This window comes from Carassius auratus, unplaced genomic scaffold (genome assembly GCF_003368295.1).
Source record: "Carassius auratus strain Wakin unplaced genomic scaffold, ASM336829v1 scaf_tig00004584, whole genome shotgun sequence".
Taxonomy (NCBI): Eukaryota; Metazoa; Chordata; class Actinopteri; order Cypriniformes; family Cyprinidae; genus Carassius; species Carassius auratus.
This window is the reverse complement of record NW_020523609.1, coordinates 590867-612174: the sequence shown is the minus strand read 5'-3', so window position 1 is coordinate 612174 and position 21308 is coordinate 590867. Positions and strand designations below refer to the sequence as shown.

Here is a 21308-nt window from a genome sequence, read left to right as displayed (position 1 = left end):
GTAGTGATGTGACGGCGGTACTTCATCTTGTTCGTGTTTACGGTGGATAGCAACCAATCATCTTTATGATGCATTACCGCCACCTTCTGCTCCGGATGGTACCACTCCTTGGCCAGTCACGCAAAAATTTATTTGATGAAATGATGGCATAGGATGAGGTCGGAGAACATTTAATCCCGAGGAGTGAGTCGCCGTGGCCGTACCTCGACAAGTGCATGACACTGACCGAGATAACAGAGAGAAAATATGTTTTCAGATGCTGCTTGTAAAAATTAACAGGGTCCCCCTTACGATTATTGTGATATATTGTAATATATTATTTTCCTTTTTATTTCTAATATTTATAATTTAAATACATTTAATAATAGTTAACAAGATATAGGTAATTCTGACCTCGCACCGATAGATCTGATTAGAATACATCACATCCGGTCGGGCGTTCGCCCACGGTCTAATCGTGGAAGTGTAAATATTTGTACGCATCCGAGACTCAATTTGGATCTGAAATTCCACATGCGTATGTGATCGAATCTCCACGCGGCTCCCGCACTACTTTCTAGCCGAAAACCTGTATTTAGCGTCTTCACCTGAAAATGTATTAATTTATGATGCACGGTCTGTGCCGCTAGAGGAGGCGGCCTCAAACTGCGCCTCGGCCGGAAAAGCCGCGGTGAAGGGCTGAGCCGCGGCGGGAAGTGAGAGAGGCCTGCTGCTGCTGCAGTAGGAACTGAGGAGCGGGCTGGTTGGGTGCCTGCTGGAGCTGCGATTCCAGCGCTCAAAGAGAGCCCGGTCTTGATCGGATCGAGCGTGGTGTCGAGCGAGGTAAGCTCGGCTTGCACGGTCTATTGGCCACGACGTGTGGCTTGGCGAGAAGAGCAACTGTCGCGATGACGTTTGATGGTGCTCAACTGCCGTGTTTAATGATCATGGGTGTCAGAAAAAGTAGCATTTCTGAAAAAATCCCCGGTATGGATCTCCTTGCTGGAAGGAAAATCGGGTCTGTGATGAGAAGACAGACAGCGCGAACCGGGATGCTGAAAACGGTCAATGAACAGAGATAGGTTCTGCTGTCATTTATACCTTGTCATGAGTTGATTACTGATTGGTCTCCACTTGTGTTAATCAGGTTAATGAACTGCGACTGTTCCTCCCGAACTTTGTTATAAAACAGCATATAGTGAGGCAGTTCATTGACTTCCCAACTGACCTTCAAACTATACGGAAAAAGCAAGCAGATTTTATGAGGATGGCAGGTTTCCCTGGAGTTGTTGGAACCATCGATGGCACCCATGTACGCATCATTGCCTCCTCAACTGTAAATGAGGGGACATACATCAATCGAAAGGGAATCCACAGCATCAATGTTCAAGTTGTATTTGATCCCAATTACAAGATCCTCGATCTTGTCCCAAAATGGCCAGGGTCAACACATGATGCTCGGGTTCTTTCCCAGAGTGGCCTCACTGGTTTATTCAAAGAAAATTATGTTCACCCTGGATGTCATCTGCTGGGAGACTCGGGTTACCCTTTAAAACACTGGCTTCTCACCCCTTACAGAAGACCTCAAGGAGAACAGCAGCTCAATTGTAACAGGTACTGTACTGGACTGAACTGTAGACAAGATACCAATTTTGTTCAATGAGTGCATTCTTGACTTATCTGACCTATGTTGGTTTATTGTTTCTTGCGTCATGAAGAGCACACAAAGTAACAAGAGCTGTGGTGGAGAGCGTAATTGGACAGCTGAAAAGAAGACTCCATGTCCTTCATGGAGAGATTCGACATTCACCTGAGCGTGCTTGTCGCATTATTATGGCTTGTGGCATTTTGCACTATATTTTCAAAGCTCGTGACCTCCTATTGCTTGATGATGATGATGAAAAGGACGATGGTGATGATAACAGTGATGAATGATGATGACGATACCACTGAACACACATTACAAAGCATTTCGGGGAGAGCCTCACTAAAGGACTGCTTTGCTAACTCACATTTTGGGTAAGGGATTGGCGTTCCAAGTATCTCCTCTACTATGTTGCCAATCTCAGACAGGTTTACATGGAGGTCCCCCACCTGCTTGACAAGAACTCAGCTGCTGACCACATGGAGACAATCATTTAACATAAAATGGTTTAATAAGCTAAAATAAAATGTACCAGTTGCTCGCATGCTTTCTTTATAGGCTGCAATTTCCTTGTGTGTTGTTGCAAACACATTGTATCCCCTTTTCTCACAAACCTCTGCTGAACGTCTTGTCCGAGGAAATACTGCATTTACTGTCAGAACAATCTGATGACATGCAGGGTTTTTTTTCCCCTTCCTTGTTAAAGACGGAATTAATTTTCCTCTTATCACATCCTTCCATTTAAGGACCGACTTCACTAGAAAATTTTCTTCCTTGGACCAGTTTGGTTTTCTTTTTGTATCAATTTTTTTTCCAATTTGCAACTTTTATCTTTCCTTTATATACGGCTGTGAGTGCAATTTTGAATTATGTGATTCTTCAGCTTAATAACTTAAATAGCATCACATTTGTCCATTTAATTAATGTGTTGAAACTCAATTAGAATTGTGTGAAATAAATGCATGTACTTATTTGTAATTTTTTTTTTTTTTTTGCACAAAGCAAAACCTTGCAGCTGTGACCTCACCCTTGCAGGCTCACTATTGGCTGATTCAGAGGTTCACGGTGGCCATTTTGGGTTCACATCATTGTAGTCCTTAATTCACAGCACTTAAGTCCCACTTCAGTCAGCACTTAAGAATCAGTCTTATACTTTACTGAAAGTTGCTTTTAGCTGCTTTATAAAAGTCTCCTACTCTTAGAAAAGTCCTATTCTTTACTAAGTATTTTTTGAGTTTTTATATTTCAGCCAACATTTAATACACATCTCCTAAAATGTATACTTTTTTTCCAATACATTTCCTGTAAGTATATTTGTTACTACAAAATAGTCAGAAGAACACAGACTGCAGGAATTAAACAGGTTTGACGAATCAGTGGTCTGGCGTTTGGAAGTTAAACACTTTTGTCATGTGAAAACAACCACGGATGATTTAATTTCCCACTCAAGTCGAGTCTGAGCTGTGTGATATACAGCATCGTCTGTGATAATATGGTAAGAGCTGTTACGACCTATGGTAAAAGATTAGCTGTCAAGAGAAAGGCACTTTCACTTTAGAAAATCAGTTAGCTTTGAATAAACTCCAAAATAAACTTGACAAAATATATGAAGAAAAAGCCAAGGGAGCCTTTATCAGATCAAGAAAACAGTGGTTAGAAACAGGAGAAAAAAACAGTAAATACTTATTTAATCTTGAAATTAAAAGAGTGGAGGTCAATACGGTCAGGAAAATAAAAATTAATGGTGTTTGTAAGGATAAAAATATGAATTAACCCCATATTACAGAATCTTTTAGTAATTTATATAAAGCGACTCCGATGTTACTGACCCTATTTCTGTTCTGTTACTTCAGAGAGATCTGTTAATGAATTTAATTTCATATGTCTTAAAAACATATCATTGGATGAATTGAAAGAGGCCATTAATAACTTAAAAAAACACCAAATAAGTGATGGGTTGACTTCAGAATTATCTAAAACTTTTCTTGACCATTTATCTCATTTTTAGTCACAGTTTCATTTGTCGATATATGCCTTCCACCATCAATGATTTTTATTTAGTACCAAAATCTCTTAAAGATGCTCTTTTGATCATCACATTATTAAATAATGACTCATATTTTGGCAAAACGTCTTAAATATGGCCTGGATGACTTGGCCTGGATGCATTTAATTTTTGTTCCAGTGCCCCTTCTCACTTGGAAAATTACCCATTCAGTTAGCAAAATTTGACCAATAGGCTTTATTGTCGTGTTTACTAGTTTACAAATACAAATTTTCACCTAACATTTCTAGTATTTTTAAGAAACTATATTTTATATAAACATATGGCCTACTTTTAAGACATTATAACCCTCAGTGTCCCAGACAAGGCTTAAATCTAGTCCCAGACTAAAATGTAAATCTGAGCTGTTTCAACTGAAAGAAACTTGCTCTGAAGGATCTTAAACATCTCTGCGTCTTTGATGTCTCAAGATGAACACCAGGAATGTTTTTCTTCTAAGACATTAATAAAAAAATAAATAATTTAAACATCCTAATTGAACGATGGCCTAATCCTGGTTTAGTCTAAGCCCTGTTTGTGAACCAGGCTTAAGATTTGTTTTGTGATGTTTTCATAAAATGTAAGCACATTTCCCTCTAATTTATCAGTGATTTGATTTACTTTTGAGTTGTTTAATTTTGATGATTTTCATCAGATTTAATACTTTTTGGGGGGAAATAAATACAATATTGTTTAATTATCCATATTTTTTATTTAAATCTGCAATTAATTAAACTATATATAAACCGTACAAAACAAGTGATACTATATTACTATATATGATTCAAACATTCAATAGTTCCTTTAAAAACATTTCTGAATATGTATTACTTGTTAATAACGTAATATTTCTAGCTGTACAAGATAGTTCAGAAAAGTTCAATATATTGCTGGCGCCGTCACACAGAGCCGCTGCGCTGCTGGCGTCCTGAACTTGAATCCCGACTCATGGATCTTTCCCGATCTCTCTCTCTCTCTCAGCTGAAATTCATTCATGAAGACATCAGGTGTCGAGAAGCACCTTCTGGTGATATTGTAGTGAATATATAAAGTAGTTCTCCAGCTCTTCCTCCTCCTGGCTTTGCCTGTCTCCTCCTCCGGCCTGTGTGCGGCGTCGGTCTCCTACAGGTGAGCTGGGCGCAGGTCTTTGGAGTTGTGCTAATCTGTTCCTGGTCTGGGCCTTTAAAGATGCTGTAGATGAGATCGGGAAGGGGGGCTGCTTCTGTTCAATCTCTTATCCAGGCTTGGGATGCTGTGAAACCCCTGTGACACAGTTCTGTAACACATTCATCATTAAAATGTTTAATTTCAGGCTGTCACTTAAATACAATGTGAAGTAGATCTTGATTATGATGCTTACTTACGACATACTTATGAGAACTTACAGCCAATGAAGATATAATACCAATAAACAGAGCAGAAATGATCAGAACAGTCATCTCTGGTCTTGGTTTTGTGCCTTCACTGGGAAGTTGTCTTTCTGGTCTCTCTGGAAGACAAAAGATTTACACAGTTTTGGAGGAAAAACACAAAACATAAGTGCATCCTTTCATAATGTCTACGCAGAAGAAAGCAGGCTGAAATATAAACTGTTTTAGTCATGTGGTTTTATTCACCTTTAATCGAAAGCTCAACAATCCTGAATACTTGTTCCTTCATGAAGATGTAGCACCAGTATTCTCCTGCATCAGTGTTTTGAAGATTGTTGAGTTTGATGGAGAAGTTTCCTCTCAGATACTCCTCAGGAAAGCTTTCAACTCTGTTCCTGTACACTGGATCCTGTCCTTCCACAGAGACTTGACCATTAATAATCTCATACACATTCTGGTCGTAATTGCGTCTCCAGAGCACTAGCTCTATGTCTTGAACTGTGAGCGTTGATTCTTCAGAAGAACAAGGTAAAACAGCAGAACCTCCAATAAAACCCTCAACAGACTCCTGCAGAGACACTGAAAACAGAGAGAAAAGTTATGATAAAAGATACCAAATTCAGCAGGAAAGAATGACAGAAGTGCTTTAAAGGTAATCATTTTAGTGCTCACCTCCATTTATAAACAGGAACACAGGTAGAAAACACAGCTGTGAATACCTGTAAACACAGAGTCAACACTTAGTCAAAGCCAACATCTATGGATTAAAAAAATAAGAAAATAATATACAAATAGTAAAAAGATAACGTCATCAGTTTCTAAGGACTTACAATATAATTGTTTACGCTTTAGTCTAAATGTACGGTGCCCGTAAGGTGACTTGCTCAGTTTACTTCAGTTTACTTAGTTGTGTCATGGCCACGACATGATATCTTATAATAATTTCGTAATTCAAAATAAAATATTAATGAATCCAGCTCTGATAATCCTGGGTTGCTATGGTCACGCAGGTTTTTTTACGTATTAAACTCATGGCCACGAGAAAAACATGTCGTTCCCTCCCTTCTCGAGGCCATGACAAAATGATCTCTTGGCCACGACATAATATCACGTTCCCACAAATAAGAAAAGCAGACGATTCCATCACTGTCATATTCTTGTAAAATACCAGTTTCTCAGCTTTGAAAATCTGATAATTCACACCAATCTGTGTTTGATGTATAAGATACTTCATGACAACGCTGCTCCTCCACTAAAAGAATTCATATCTTTGGGCTCTGAAACAACAGCTCGAGCCACAACATCTACAGTGCGAGGTGAATGCAGGATCCCTAAACGCAGGACAGTATTTGGAAACTCTGCTTTTTCTTGTGTGGCCACTCATCAGTGGAATATGTTGCCTACAGAGCTAAAAAAAAAAGCACAAATTTTTACACCTTCACACGCCAACCAAAGAAAAGGCTTTTATCAAATCAAATTTGTCCCCACACGTGACCAGATATGTGTATGTGTGCTCTAAGGTCATAGTATATGAAAGGTGTGAACATGAAGTTTTGTACAATTTTTATTTTTATTTTTTTGGCAAGTGTAAATCTTATTACTCATGTATGTTTTATATATTGTAGCTTAACATCAGCCTGCCCAGCGACTACGGGTGAAAATTAGCTCTTGAGCTAAAACCCGGTACTATGCATCTCTCCCTTTGAGGTTAATGTTTATTGTACGCGGTCTTTTTTTTTCTTAAAAAAAAAAAAAAATGATAATAATAATAATAATAATATCTCGTGGACACGACATATAACGCTACCACGAGTTATTATGTCGTGGCCACGACAAAACTAAGTAACGTTAAACCGAACAAGTCGTTACAGAAAAGACAGACCATCATGAAGAGGAGGGGAAGTCACGAATTACATAAAAAAAGGATAGTTTAAAATGTGTTGAGGTAAATATAGATATTGCTGGATTAGAATGTTTGGCGTTAATGTTTATTGTACGCGGTCTTTTTTTTTTTCTTAAAAAAAAAAAAAAATGATAATAATAATAATATCTTGTGGACACGACATATAACGCTACCACGAGTTATTATGTCGTGGCCACGACAAAACTAAGTAACGTTAAACCGAACAAGTCACCTTAAGGGCACCGTAAAAATGATCTCTTTGTGTAGTCTTTCTTCGTTTTACTTATTCATTTAATCTCCGAGTATCTTTTCTCGTTATCATCACTAGCTCAGTGACTGCTGCGTAGTGTACAGGAGACCGCTAGCAAGAAGCTAACGTTAGCCTGGACGATAGTTTACAGAGAGGATTTTGATAAAGCTCTGGGATATTAATAAAAACATACCTAATTTCCATGACGCGCTCCAGAAGCTGTTTAAACGACGTGTAGATGGTTGTCACCACACACCGTTTATATATCTCTTCGTTTATATTGTGGAGTTACATTTAACTCAAGGAGCTCCGAGGCCATCATACTTTCACTTCTGTTATGAGTTCACTCCTGAGCTCGAGAGCGCGCTTAAGATAGTTTCACATTCAGTATCTCATGATCCTGGACTGATCTGTAAGAGGCGACGAGTCTCACGAAAATATCAGATATAAATAGATTAAATAATGAAGAGTGAAGTGCTGGTCTATCGAAGCGTTGCGAGAGAGGGCTCGGCGAAAATTCAGCAGCTGAGCTGTTAGCCGGAAATGACTGCCACTAAAACCGGACGTCAGCTGTGGCTAAAAACCGGAAACCGGCAAGAGAAATAAATAATTAAATAGATGCATTATTATTCTTAATGCTTATTAAAAAAATATAAAATTCAGTATTGTATATTATTTTATTGAAAATGTTTATCAAATATAAGCAAATAAAAAATGATCAAAATGATCATTATCGTGTGCATATATATATATATATATATATATATATATATATATATATATATATATATATATATATATATATATACACACACAGTATATATGTATTAATGTGTGTGTTATATTTTCTTACATTTGTAGTATTTCAAGAAATTAAACACACACACACCCACAGTATAAAGTAGCTGTTGAATTTATAAGAGGCTTGGTATGTTGTCAAAGTCAGTACTATACAATGTAAACAGTATAAAATGCATCCAGTAAGCAAGCAGAGGACAATATCAATCAGAATCATGAACAACAATCCTGAGGTATTTACAAGACTCTCGGATCAGAACTGATGAGTTATACAGAGTTACTCCTCCAGCATCTGCACCAATCACTGCACAGCCCTGGATGGGTGTTCCTCGCTCCTCGTTTTCCTCTTCCAACATAGTCAGGGTAAATCTGCTTTGTTTATATAGTGCTTTTAATACAGATTGTGTCAAAGCAACTTTACAGTATTAACTAGGAAAATAGCGTGTCAATAACATACCAACATGCATGATTGATGTTCCTGGTTATAGTTGTTACAGAAAAGACAGACCATCATGAAGAGGAGGGGAAGTCACGAATTACATAAAAAAGGATAGTTTAAAATGTGTTGAGGTAAATCTAGATATTGCTGGATTAGAATGTTTGGCGTTAAATGTTATAATGTCCCCAACAATGAATTTTAATGTTGTGATTCTGTAATCCACCCTCGCATGATTCTTGTTTTTATTATCAGAGGAAATGGTGAAGTTTTTAAAATCGTTGTACTGAAACGATTGTTGTACTTTTATTTGTAGATTTTAACAAATTGGTCAGACAGTTCAACAAGGATAACAAAAACATGTAAAACTCTTACTGATCTGGCATTAACAAATACACCTGAAAGTGTGAAAAAAATATATAATCTTCTCACTGGTTTGTCTGCCCATAACATGATCCTGATTGTTAGAAAATAAGCAAAGAGACATTTGCAGAGTAATTTTCATCAAACTTTTAAACCATGAGTAGTAGGCATCCCTAAGAGTAAAATTACAAGATTTGAAAATGATATTGAAAAAAAAATGTAATTGGGATAATGCACTACAAATTGTTGATCTGGACAAAAACTGTGAAGTGTGATGCAAACCATTGTAAAAATTATTCCAAAGTATACACAACCGTTAAAATGCAAACAAAATAGTACATCCCTACCATGGCTAAATTCACATATTCATCACCAATAAAAAAAGAGAGATCTTGCTTAGAAAAAGTCTTTGCTTACAAAGACAGACATATTTCCTAAATTTCAAATTGCTAAGAAAAAAAAGTAGTTAGATAAATGAGGAAGGCAAATTTTGAGCAATTGATCGCAGAATCAGGAGGAAATGGATCATCTCTTTGGAAGTACATTAACAATTTTTTTAAAATGAGAAGGCATACAAAGTAAACCATTGTAGAGCTGCACATAAAAAGAAGACTTAGTACTGATAGCATTGAAATTGCCAATTAATTTAATATATATTTTATCCAGTCTGTGGATGAGCTTGCTATATGTTTTGAACCTGTGCAGTTACCTCAAAATGCAATAAACGACACACCCTCATCCTTTTATATCTCTGAGGTCGATGAAGGTAAGATACTTCAAATTATTAATCAATTGAATAATAATTTAAGAGCTAAGTACAGTATAAATTTGGGATGGATACTGCATTCATAAAAAATAGAGTGCTTGTTTGCTGAAGCCGTTGGTAAATTTGATACATTTATCTATTAAGAGAAAGTAAACTTCTATTATAACCCCAACTTTTAAGGCAGGATCAATTATTAAGGATTCAGAATTATAGACCACCTTCTATACTCTCTGTAATCTCAACATTTTTGGAAAATTGGTATCTGAACAACTTATCAAATATCTAGAAAAACATGATTTACTTCTCTCTAAACAGTTTGGTTTTAGGCCTAAGTATTCAACAGAAATGGCAAACTGCTTTCTCACAGAATTTATTAAGAGAGCTTTAGATAATGGCAGTGTAGTATAGGCACAGAGTTTTTAGATCTCAAAAAGGCATTTGATACAGTGAATCGTGAAATTATCCTACATACAATTAAATCTGATTAGCTGCTTTACGAAACAATAAGATGGGTCTACCTCAAGGGTCAAGTCTGGGACCATTTTTGTTTTCTTTACGTCAATGATTTACCAAATTATAATAAGCAAACTAAATGTCAGTTACATGCAGACGACATTCATTTATGTATCGGCACAGACTCCATGCTTAACTGCAGATATATTAACAAATGAACTGACTAGTGTGTCACAGTGGCTGAAAAACAACTGTTTGACCTTGAATTGTTCAAAAACTCTCAAGTCTCAATGTGTTTTTCAATAAGGAAGGAAGGAAAGGAGTGGATTTATAATAAAGATCCATCAAAAGGCAATAGAGACAGTTAACAATTTTAAATATTTAGGTGTTATTTTATATTCTCATTTGATGTGCATCTAAAGGATGTAACAATCAGAACAAATTTGAACACGCGCATCGAGAGCGACACCAAATAAAAGTGTGCTGCCCGGAGTTCAATCTCCTGCTTCCACAAACACACCGGCACACAAACCAGAAGTCAAGAAAAGTGGCATTTATTTGTTTACATTGGGATGAGACACAATTAGGAGAAACTTAGTCTGAGAGGGTTTCAGACGGCCAAATCAATAAACAAAAAGGAGTTTTTCTAACCAAGTTTTTAGATCCTCTTCCCTGGAATTAAACAAATGAAATACAAATCCTTACCTCCCTTGCTGACCATTTAACAGGAGAAAACTATAAGAAAGGAAATAAAAGAGCCAAAAACCTCTCTCACAGGTTACTTTATATAAAAGATGATTAGTTTGCCAACAAAATTACCGGCCTAATATCCTCGCCAGGAGTTTTACATGAACTGTGACATAGCACAGCTCTCTAATGGTTAACACAACACTGTTACACACACGATCTACACCAAGGAAGCAGGAGGGTGAGCTCAAGGAACAGACAATCCTCACTGCTTATATACACCCACACCCACACACACACACACGTTGAGATGCTTCAGCTGCGCCTACTTGCACCCTGTTCCACTAATGAGCAGGGAGCGAAAAAGAGAGAGACAAGAAAATACACACAGTACTCACATGTTAACACACTTGTGACACCACAATTACATTCTAACACGTAACACATGATTAGCCCATATACTGTATATCTCTAAAAGTGCTAAGTCATACATGCATGCATTTTTCTAGTTATTGTGTGACTGTTGAAAACCTGTTAAATCCCTACATAAACAAACACAAAAGAATTTTGGACAAGAAGCCAAATAGATGGCATCATTGTAATATTATACAAAAGCATCATTTGCTTAGTTATTAAAATTGTATAAAACTGTCTTTTATTAAATGTGTAAATAATCCTGCCCCAGACATTATATTAAAAAAAGTAGTTCAAAAGCAGGTTTGTGAACACTGATGGTTGTACACAATTTTTTTTTTTTCTTTTTTTGTGTGTGTTATTGTTTTACCATTGTTAAAAAAAAAAAAAAAGTACCTAACCAGGGACTGGGGCTGCAAATGAGCCTTTGGCTAGAGGCCTATTGTATATGTGGAGCATCATACTGCATAATGTTATACTGCATTGTCCCAGTTAAATAAACTAATAAATAAATAAATAAATAAATAAATAAATAAAGTACATGTTGATTATACTGATACATTGCTGAACCAACATACAGTCCATTAAAATATAATGGCAGTGTACAGAATGGAAATGAACATTAAAATCATCTCTGGTCTTGGTTCTGTGCCTTCACCGGGGATTGGCTTTTCTGCAAGACAAAAGATTTACACAGTTTTGGAGGAAAAACATAAGTGCATCCTTTCATATTGTCTACGCGAAGGAATATACTGTAGGCTGAAGTATAAACTGTTTGGTGGTTTTACTCACCTTTAATTGAAAGCTTAACTCTCCAGACTAATTCCTCTGTGACGATGGAGCACTTGTATTCTCCTGCATCAGTGTGTTGAAGGTTGTTGAGTTTGATGGAGAAGTTTCCTCTTTTGAACTCCTCGGGGAAGCTTTCAACTCTGTTCTTGTACTCTGGATCCTGTCCTTTTTCAGAGACTTCACCATAAATAATGATAAACACATTCTGGCCGCTGTGTCTCCAAAACACAGCTATGCCTTGAACTGTCGATGGTGGTTTTCCAGAAGAACAAGGTAAAACAACAGAACCTCCAATAAAACCCACAGCAGTCTTCTGCAGAGACACTGAAAACAGAGAAAGTGTGATAAAAGATACCAAGTTCAGCAGGTGTTACATGTTAGTGAGGTACACACGCACAAGGACGAAGGATATCAACAAAAGGTAGTCAAATCTGAAAGTCCAGGAGACAGGCAAGTAAAACAACATTACATAAATGAAAACAGAACTCAACTAATAAAGGGAAGCTAATGACGATGATGAATGACAAACACTTGAACCAAATGATAATTAACGAGAGACAGAAACTCATTTTAGTGCTCACCTCCATTTATAAACAGAAACACGGGTAGAAAAAACAGCTGTGAATACCTGTAAACACAGAGTCAACACTTAGTCAAAGCCAACATGGATAAAAAAAAGCCACAATGCTAAAGTGTCCTTGCGGTCCGGTCTGTGATTTCTACCGAGGGAAGGGGTGTGCGATATGAAGATTTCTGTTCTTAGATGATAAAAATGTCTCCAAAATCTGCTTTTGAAGAACTATCTTTGAATTGAGCAGTGCACATTCTATCAGCTGCAGTTCTGGTGCTGCCGAATCAATATACTGCGATTGTATATTAAGAGTTCACCCAAAAAAAAGACTTACGTTTTATACAATGTTCCCTGTTTTTGCTCTATTTTTAAAAACAAAAATCATTCCTAACACAGCCACAGTTTTGCGTCTCTGAGCAACACGATAGTGATTCGATCCAGAATGAATCAACCGTTTAAATGATTCGGTTCAATCGCAATGACTCGCTTATTAACAGTGACTCGCTGCCACCTACTGACGGTTTATGTTTCACGTTTAAAGTACCTTTTCATTTTTTTTAAATATATAATTTCAAACGTCCGTTTTCAATGTTTTATGTTTAAAATGTCAAAACATTGTTTATTCACGTGTAACTGCAGGTTAATATAGTCCATGTCCCACAGAGCTGAACTGTGTTTAAAAACATCTAAATACAGTACTGCAGATGCAGCTTCTGTTTCTCTGAATTGCAAAGATACATTTTGACATCATTAAAATTATCTGGGGTCTCCACTGCTGCTTACCCCCAGGGCATCGAAAATAGGTGACTTATGAAGTGAGATGAAATCTTACATTTTACATTGTTGGTAAAAACTGAGTTGTTGCATTGTTTAAGCAATTTCAATATTTTAAATGTGAAATATTTTTCAATGTCTTTGTTAAACACTTTTGCTGAAGCATTGTCTGTTTTCTTCAATTAAAATGTCTTAAATTTGACAATATTTAGCTTTAAAGTCAGTCAACCATATAAATGATTGGGTCAAATTTTATGTTTTAAAACAAATTACAAGAAAAGCGTTTGTGCTCCTTGAAAATGATTGCTTCAGTTAATAATTTTTCCAGATTGAACCTTATAATACCAAGCGAAAAGTGTTTCTTACTGGTTTGAATGGTTAAAAGTTGATGGTTTGTAGTGGAAGCATGTTTGCAGTGGACATCAGTAGAATCCTCTGATGGGTTTATTGTTTCTGTCAGCAGGGAGTGTCCACTGCAAGATGCTTTTCTTGTCGTAGATATAAAGGATTGCAATATAAAGCTGGAATAATATATAAATAAATACCTCATTTCCATGACGGACTCGTCTTCACCACAGACGTTTATTCCAATGTATTCTTATATATTCCTTTACCTTTACACTATAGTGTGGTGTCAGGTTTAACGCCGGATGCTCTAAGAGACCAGCATCCACAGTGATGTGATTACTGCTTTCAGCGCGTGATCTAGTTTCACTTTCGGGATCTCTTATCCTGTAATGATACACCAGTGGTTCCCAACCTTTTTCAACTCGCGGCCCACACAACCAAACACATGTTTTCGGGGCCCACTGCAAAACATTTTACTGACCCCGCTATTGTTGGGTAAATAACTCAGTTCTCAGAAGTTAAATTGTTAACTTTATTGAGTGAGGGCTGTGCATATGGACAAAAAAAAAAATATATATATAAAAAAATATCGCGATTTCTTTGATCGTTTGCGATTGTGACACACACAGATATGCGTTACAGTCTTAAATGCATTCAGGATTAATTTGAAACATATTTCCAAAAGAAAACAAATTAAAGCTTTATCAAAAACTTTATCAAAAAGACTTATGGCAGAAAAGTATGAATAAATAAATCCAGTGTCCAGGGACTTTTTTTTTTCTTTTTTGCCACGCATTGTTCATGGAGTTAATTAATTGCTGTGGTGCTTCAGGTGTTTAAATAGATTATACATTATACAGGTTCACACGATTGCAGTGTGTATACAGTATGTGTGAGCGGAGCAAAAGCAGCAGCGAGAGTGCATGTAACGCAAAAGCACATTAAAATAATGCACAAGCACGAATCCCTCTGTTTGCATGCAGATTTCCTCTGCTCTGTCACAAAACGAGCTTGCTCAGATACACGCTGCTCTCGCCCGGAGAGCGTGTGTGCACTTAAACCGTGTCTCCTCTCCCTCAAACTGCGTCCTGTGCCCTCACAACTCTCTCTATGCTCATGTGTTAGATATTAATTATTTTCGCACATTTTTATTTCTAGGCTTTTACCTCGTGCAGTGTGAACACTCTGATCTGTTAAAATGGGCTCGGAAAAAAGGCGCATCAAAGACAGTGTGTGAACCTGGAGTAATTAGGCTGCATTCTGACTGGATCGGATAGCATACTTCGGGAGGTCAGGGCCATGGAAAATCGTGCTATTAAGCGATTTAGACATCGTGCACGCTCAAACCGTGATTTTATGACGATTTCTATTAATCACACAGCCCTAGAATGGACTGGAAATGAACAGAAAATAACTCGGGCTGGCACCGCTCAGCAAAACGGGAAAACCAGATCCAGCCAGAGCTTTAATGTTCTGTAGCATATGCAGCAAACATATCTAAGATTAATCGGTGGGTTGTTCTTAAACCAATCAGCGAGCTCGAATAGTGGTAGCATAGTGACAGTTTAATATTTATTTTTTGTTATTTAATTACATATATATATATATATAACCACTGGTCTACACTATAAGAACACCCATTTAGAGAACCTTTAATACTATGTAATTATTTATAATTATTATTACAAATTAGTAGGCTTTTAGTTATTAATTATTTAGTTTAGGCCTATTTAATTATTTTTATTTTTATTAGGCTATTTGATGAATGAAAACGATTGCAGCGAGTTCCCAAACTTTTGAGGGGGTTATTTTAATAATTTCAGCAATTTTTTTGTCTTGTGGACTAAATGTTAATATCTTTTATGTACAATTTCTTACTCAGGACAGTACTAAATAAAATATAACATGCATTTAGTATGATCTCTCTTATTTTTTGAAAATTACTCATATTTTTCCAGATTCTGCAAGGGGTGCCCAAACTTTTGAGCCCCACTGTATATTCAAATTCAAAAGCATCGATGTTTTAACTATAGAATAAGTGATACATTGATCATATTGATTTAATTGATCAAGACTCAAAATTAATCACACATAAATACACTTAGCTATTTCTATTTTATTTATTTATTTTTATCGCTCATGAAAATAGCCTGCTTATTCAGTCGAGTCTGTTTCTGTTTATTTGTAGTAGCCTATACCTCACATTAAGAATGAATGATAATATCAATATACCCGAACAAAAACATTATTATAATTTTATGATAGGCTACGTGGAGCTAAACTCTCGAGACTTGTGACAGATAATATAAGTTACTAAATAATTACACGATTGTGATTGATTGAGAATAAGAAGATGTCAGATTTCTTCAAGCTGTCATATTTAGCATGTTTAATGTTAATGCCCAGCGTACATAGTCTTTTTTACATCGCTTATAAATATTTCTGCCTTGTTTAGCGATTATAACTGCCTTTTATGCTTAACATGAACGATAACAACAAAAATAATTTGAAATATGAAATAAATGTCATAAAACATTAAATGTAACTTTCTCATCCATGTCAACACATTACCACACAAATGTTAGGTTTTAAAACAAATTACAAGAAAAGCGTTTGTGCTCCTTGAAAATGATTGCTTCAGTTAATAATTTTTTCCAGATTGAACTTTACAATACCAAGCGAAAAGTGTTTCTTCCTGGTTTGAATGGTTAAAAGTTGATGGTTTGTAGTGGAAGCATGTTTGCAGTGAATCCTCTGATGGATCTATTGTTTCTGGGAGTGTCCGCTACAAACCGCTTTTCTTGTCGTAGATATAAAGGATTGTGATATAAAGCTGGGATATTATATTATATAAATAAATACCTCATTTCCATCACGGAGTCCTGTAGAGCGTCTTCACCACAGACGTTTATTCCGATGTGTTCTTATAATTTCCTTTTCATATACACTAGCCTATATATAGTGTGGTGTCAGGTTTAACGCCAGATGCTCTGAGACCAGCATCCACAGTGACGTGTTGACTGCTGTCAGCGCGCGATCAAGTTAGTTTCACTTTCGGGATCTCTTATCCTGTAATGATCTACACTATAAGAACACCCATTTAGAGAACCTTAAATACTATGTAATTATTTATAATTATTATTACAAATTAGTAGGCTATTAGTAGCTAATTATTTAGTTTAGACCTATTTAATTATTATTATTGTTATTAGGCTAATTGATTACATTTAATATATTAATGAAAACGATTACAGCGTTGGTTTGTAAATAACAAAATCTTATGACAGTTACTGTATCATGTGGATTTATGATGTTTTAACATCACAAATGTTTTAAATCTGTTTCATCTGACTGTTTTTTTCCGCTTCCTGACAGATCTATTCATTTGGTGTCAAATTGCTGAGACTTGCTGATTTGAAAAAAAAAGAGCATCGACTACAAACTGTGATCTTTATGTGACATGGCTGTTACTGAATCCACCAAATCCCCATAGTACACTCCTTCTCAAGCCCACCAGCAACATTTTACTTTAATAATAGATTCGATCAGAAATATTCAGTGCAGCCTAAGCATCATCTGTTCATAAATAATGTCAGTATTTATGAATTAGGAGATCATTACAGTATGAACATAACCAAAAATTGCACAGTTCAGCAACGACACCAGACTATGCATCACCGGTGAGTGATACTTTAGTTATTGCTTCATAAAAATGTCATAGTATATATACAACATATACTCCAAGAAATTTTTCACAGGTGTTTTAGCCACATTTTGAGTTATGCATTGTAAATTGTTGTGTTTTAGATCTAAAGCAAATATCTAAAAACTTAACATATGGCAAAACAAGTTTTTTCTTACAGTGTATGTTTAGATAGAGTATTTATGGAAGCTTTTGTTGCAGTCTTTACGAACAGATGCTAAAAGCAGATACTAAGAGCAAAAAAATCTAACTCGCCACTTTAACCAATTAACCATGGCCCTAGATTCCCAAATGAGCCGAAGACAACTTTTAATTTAGTAATGGTGAAGAAAAAAAGCATGATGAGTCATTTTCCTGCGGAGCAGAGAATATTTAAAGGCTCTTTGATCTCCGGAGGCCATTTTCTACTTACCATCCCCAGATGCTTTCACACACGAATACATCTTACACATATTGTACCCACAAGAGCACAGAGTGGAGAGATTTGAAAAGGAGTCATAAAACAAACACAATATTTACTCAAGGATGTTCTCAGGAAAGAGCAGAAGAGATTGTTCTTGAAGGGGAAGGAAACATATGAAGGGAACATCCTGGGCAAACTTCCTCTGAACATGGATGCACCTGCTGGTGTCAGAACAAACGTTCAATTTGTACATTTGACTGTATCAAGAGTCCATGATATAATAGTAATACAATGCTCTAGGGACTATTTAATCTACATGCCTAGTCAAAGCAAGAGAAGTCAGTTCATTTTTGCACTGCATTTCACTCAAAACAGTGCGTTAGCTTGTCCATTTTCAATATTAGCTTACCAAGCATACCTAGCATTTAGCATAGGCGCTTGTATTTCAAGGTTGACAAACAGAATACATTTAAATGTATGTGAAATGTGGATGCCAGACTGCGCAAAGTCATAATAGTTGCACAGCTGCAGTCTGTTTGCTTATACTGTGTTAAAGCTACATGCTAACACTAGCACAGGCTACAAAATAAACTCAAGTGTGGACTTAATAGAAGAATAATAGAAGTTCTTCTGGTCTGTAGCCTTTGTTGTTGTGCTAACAGTAGCATTCGCCGGTTGTAGCTAGTCGGAATGTAGCCTTCAAGCTATAAACAGGATGCTAATTGTCCAGATGAAGTCACTTCTCTTCTTCAAAAGTCTGCCGTTTCACCTCCATCTAGAGGCTCGTTTGGTGGATTTTGTCGCCTGACCCTCGCTTTACGGTTTTCCGACACCTGCTTCCACTTTAGCGTGCGGAGTTTCTGCTGTCGCCGTTTTTCACGGTACCAAAGATGTTCACAGTACTCGTCGGCCGTTAGCCCGCTAACTCCCATTAGATGGAGTTCCTTGTAGCTTCGCGGCGAGGCTGCGTAATTTCCGGGATGGGTGTTCTGCACTTTCGACATGTGGTTCTGGGGGATGACGTGGAGCTCGTAGCGCGCTAGCGTGCGAGAGAATGAGTGTTCGTAGGCTACGCAGAAGTACAAGCCAGCATTAGCGGATGCTAAGTGCTGGAGGAGGAGCCCACGTTGCATGTAGATGAGGTTTTCTTCACCTGGAACCAACTGAGAGATAGAAAGGTGTTTGAGTTAGATTCAAAGTGAATGATTTAAGTGTATATCCACTTGTTTTATGGTTTTTCGTGATTACATCTCTTAAACAGGATGTGTTTGACAGACCTCTTTGCTGGTTTGGCTGTGGTTTGGCTGATTTATCCACTTGATCGTGGCTTGTGGTGAATGCGGGACACATTCCAGGAAGGTCGAGTTCATCTCCACGGCATAAACCGTCTTCAGTTCAGCATTCTCTGAATCTGTAGAGGCGAACGGACTAAGTTTATTTGGTTTTTATTTGAAATGTGTTCGTTTACTTCTTTAACAGCAAGGCCAAAAACTTGTATTAAGAGTGTAAACAAGATCAGTTTGGATTTCAGATTGAACTGGTGCTCACATCTTAGCATGTGTAAGTATCCATTTTGTACACTAGAGGGAGTAGTTTGTTTGTTTTTTGTTTTTTCCAGGACTGGCCAATATCAAATACAACCTGAAGGGTGGAAAGTGACGAGGTGAACAGAAGTGATTCATTACCGTCTCTCATGTCCTGACACTGGCTCCAGGGGTCTCCATACCTCACATCCTGTCTCCGGGCACGCCTGCGGACCACAAGTGGACATCACTGACCCTTAGATTTATTATTTGAGCTATTTTTGACTAATACTCCAAATAAAATAGATACAAATTAACTGTAACAAAGGTTATAATTTCTTATGGTTTATTATGGTTAAGACTAGAATTTGGTTTAGCGTTATTTGCATTTAATTATGCATATATAGTATAATATAGTTATTACTGTATTAAGTATAGCAAGTAATGTGTAAAAAGGACACCTTAAATTGTAGCCATTTGTTATCGCTGATTTAATGTTTATTTTTTACAGAAACATTGATTTAAATGATTACTAAAATGATAGGGCCTATATGATTTTCTGGCCAATGAGAATAAATGAAATGTAAAACAAAGGGAAGTACCTTTTGTTGCTAGGGAAGTAGTTGGTACAGGAGGATCCATTCCAAGCGCAGTATGGGTCACGAGCTAAACAGCAGTCTACACATGCTTTACCATACAGCTCACACCTCTGCACAGGCAGCTGGACAACCCCTTCATCACTGCTTACAAATAGCACTTGCTAGGGAACAAAATTCAAATAAAACATGAGAACGTATGGCTAAATGTGATATAAAACAGACTAAACTTTAATAAATTACTTAAAAATGGTAATTAGCATGATAAAGTAAACCCTTATCAAATCTAACATTTACAGTGACATGCAATGTATGTCTAACAGGCAACACATTATGGTGGGTTTAAAAGCAAAAACATGAAGGTCCTATTGTGGTTAAAGGGGTCATATGACGTTGCTAAAAAAAAAAAAAAACAGTTTAAGGTTCAAATTTATTTTCCTAATAATGAACATTATTGTTGCTCCTCCATTCCCCGCCTTTCTGAAAAGCATCCATTTTTACAAAGCTCATCGTTCTGAAAAATCAAGGTGTGCTCTGATTGGCCAGCTATCCAGTGCGTTGTGATTGGCTGAATGCCTCAAGCATGTGACAGGAATTTTATGACCATTACCATTCTGGATGCTTTATCGAAGTATCAAACTGCTCAAAACTCATGTTTGATTCATCAGTGGCAAATTGAATTGAATTGTTCTGGAACAGTGTTGTAAACACAACTTAACCACTGTTTTCAAGTTGTGCTCTCTTTAGGAAGGCCCAAAAAATTTGCTTTGGATGTGCAACAAAACACAGCGTTTCACCAACATGGCAGCAGCAGCAACTATAAAGTTACACCTTCTTTCTTTGTGTCAGCATTATGGTGGTGATATGCAAATCTTCCCACATCGTGACATAGACGTGTGGGCGTGTTTAATCGAGGCGTTTTATTGGCCAATAAGGCGTGGACGAGTCTTAACTTTTATAAAGAATACCTGTTTGGGTTTGAGACTTTAGTCTTTGCAACTTTAGGAGTCTTATCAATTCACAAACCGCTTTTAGCACTCCAAATAGAAAGGAAAACTTGAAATCGCATCATATGACCCCTTTAAAGTAAGTGGCCACCCACAAGACAAGTCCACTTACCCTCTTGGTGGAGAGCTCCATGCTTAGTATTGGGGTTTGAGTCTACAAAACAGAAAAAGGGAGAGAGAAAAAAATATGTCAACACATAAAATGAATCATCCCCTGAACAAAGAGGAGGAAGACGCGCATTGTTGGCGCTGAATAGGAGTAGCTCATCATAACAGGCCCTTGTGAATGTTTTAAAGCTTTCTGCTCTGTCGGTTCATTTCTCCTTCATATATAGCAGCAAATGAGCCTTGACTCTTAAAACCACTTTCTTCCTCCAAATGGCAGGCCATGTCTGCTGTCACATGTCTCCACAAAGGTTTGATTGATACTAACTGCTCTTGCATAATTACATTTTTGATGTGGATAAAACCACTTGAAATATT

General features: G+C 36.9%; 4 protein-coding genes across 6 annotated transcripts in view; 1 reads left to right on the top strand and 3 right to left on the bottom strand.

The window, feature by feature from the left end:
• Nucleotides 1–327: 327 nt before the first annotated feature.
• On the top strand, nt 328–3294 carry LOC113070593 (putative nuclease HARBI1). Its single transcript, XM_026243998.1, has 2 exons — nt 328–1593; nt 1698–3294. The coding sequence occupies exons 1-2, from the start codon at nt 1241–1243 to the stop codon at nt 1912–1914; spliced, it is 570 nt and encodes a 189-aa protein (XP_026099783.1). The 5' UTR covers nt 328–1240; the 3' UTR covers nt 1915–3294.
• A 1049-nt stretch (nt 3295–4343) lies between these two features.
• LOC113070592 (CD276 antigen homolog) lies at nt 4344–7750 on the bottom strand. 3 transcript variants are annotated; one of them, XM_026243996.1, is made up of 5 exons: nt 7385–7750; nt 5711–5757; nt 5285–5617; nt 5033–5157; nt 4344–4944 (listed from the first exon to the last, which is right to left on the bottom strand). In XM_026243996.1, the coding sequence occupies exons 1-5, from the start codon at nt 7393–7395 to the stop codon at nt 4903–4905; spliced, it is 558 nt and encodes a 185-aa protein (XP_026099781.1). In that variant the 5' UTR covers nt 7396–7750; the 3' UTR covers nt 4344–4902. The 3 variants fall into 3 exon arrangements, with proteins under 3 accessions (XP_026099781.1, XP_026099780.1, XP_026099782.1); XM_026243995.1 differs by having other exon boundaries at nt 5040–5157; XM_026243997.1 differs by having other exon boundaries at nt 4346–4944; nt 5054–5157.
• A 2625-nt stretch (nt 7751–10375) lies between these two features.
• LOC113070596 (CD276 antigen homolog) lies at nt 10376–16889 on the bottom strand. Its single transcript, XM_026244001.1, has 4 exons — nt 16456–16889; nt 12482–12528; nt 11901–12224; nt 10376–11781 (listed from the first exon to the last, which is right to left on the bottom strand). The coding sequence occupies exons 1-4, from the start codon at nt 16464–16466 to the stop codon at nt 11693–11695; spliced, it is 471 nt and encodes a 156-aa protein (XP_026099786.1). The 5' UTR covers nt 16467–16889; the 3' UTR covers nt 10376–11692.
• A 699-nt stretch (nt 16890–17588) lies between these two features.
• The window catches only part of LOC113070591 (semaphorin-3D-like), a 49872-nt gene continuing 46152 nt past the window's right edge, over nt 17589–21308 (bottom strand). The window contains exons 14-18 of the mRNA XM_026243994.1: nt 20938–20979; nt 19825–19982; nt 19385–19449; nt 18977–19110; nt 17589–18862 (exon numbers count right to left, since the gene is read on the bottom strand). Coding sequence (XP_026099779.1) covers nt 18449–18862; nt 18977–19110; nt 19385–19449; nt 19825–19982; nt 20938–20979 — 813 coding nt within the window. The 3' untranslated portion in view covers nt 17589–18448. The remainder of the gene's footprint in view (nt 18863–18976; nt 19111–19384; nt 19450–19824; nt 19983–20937; nt 20980–21308) is intronic.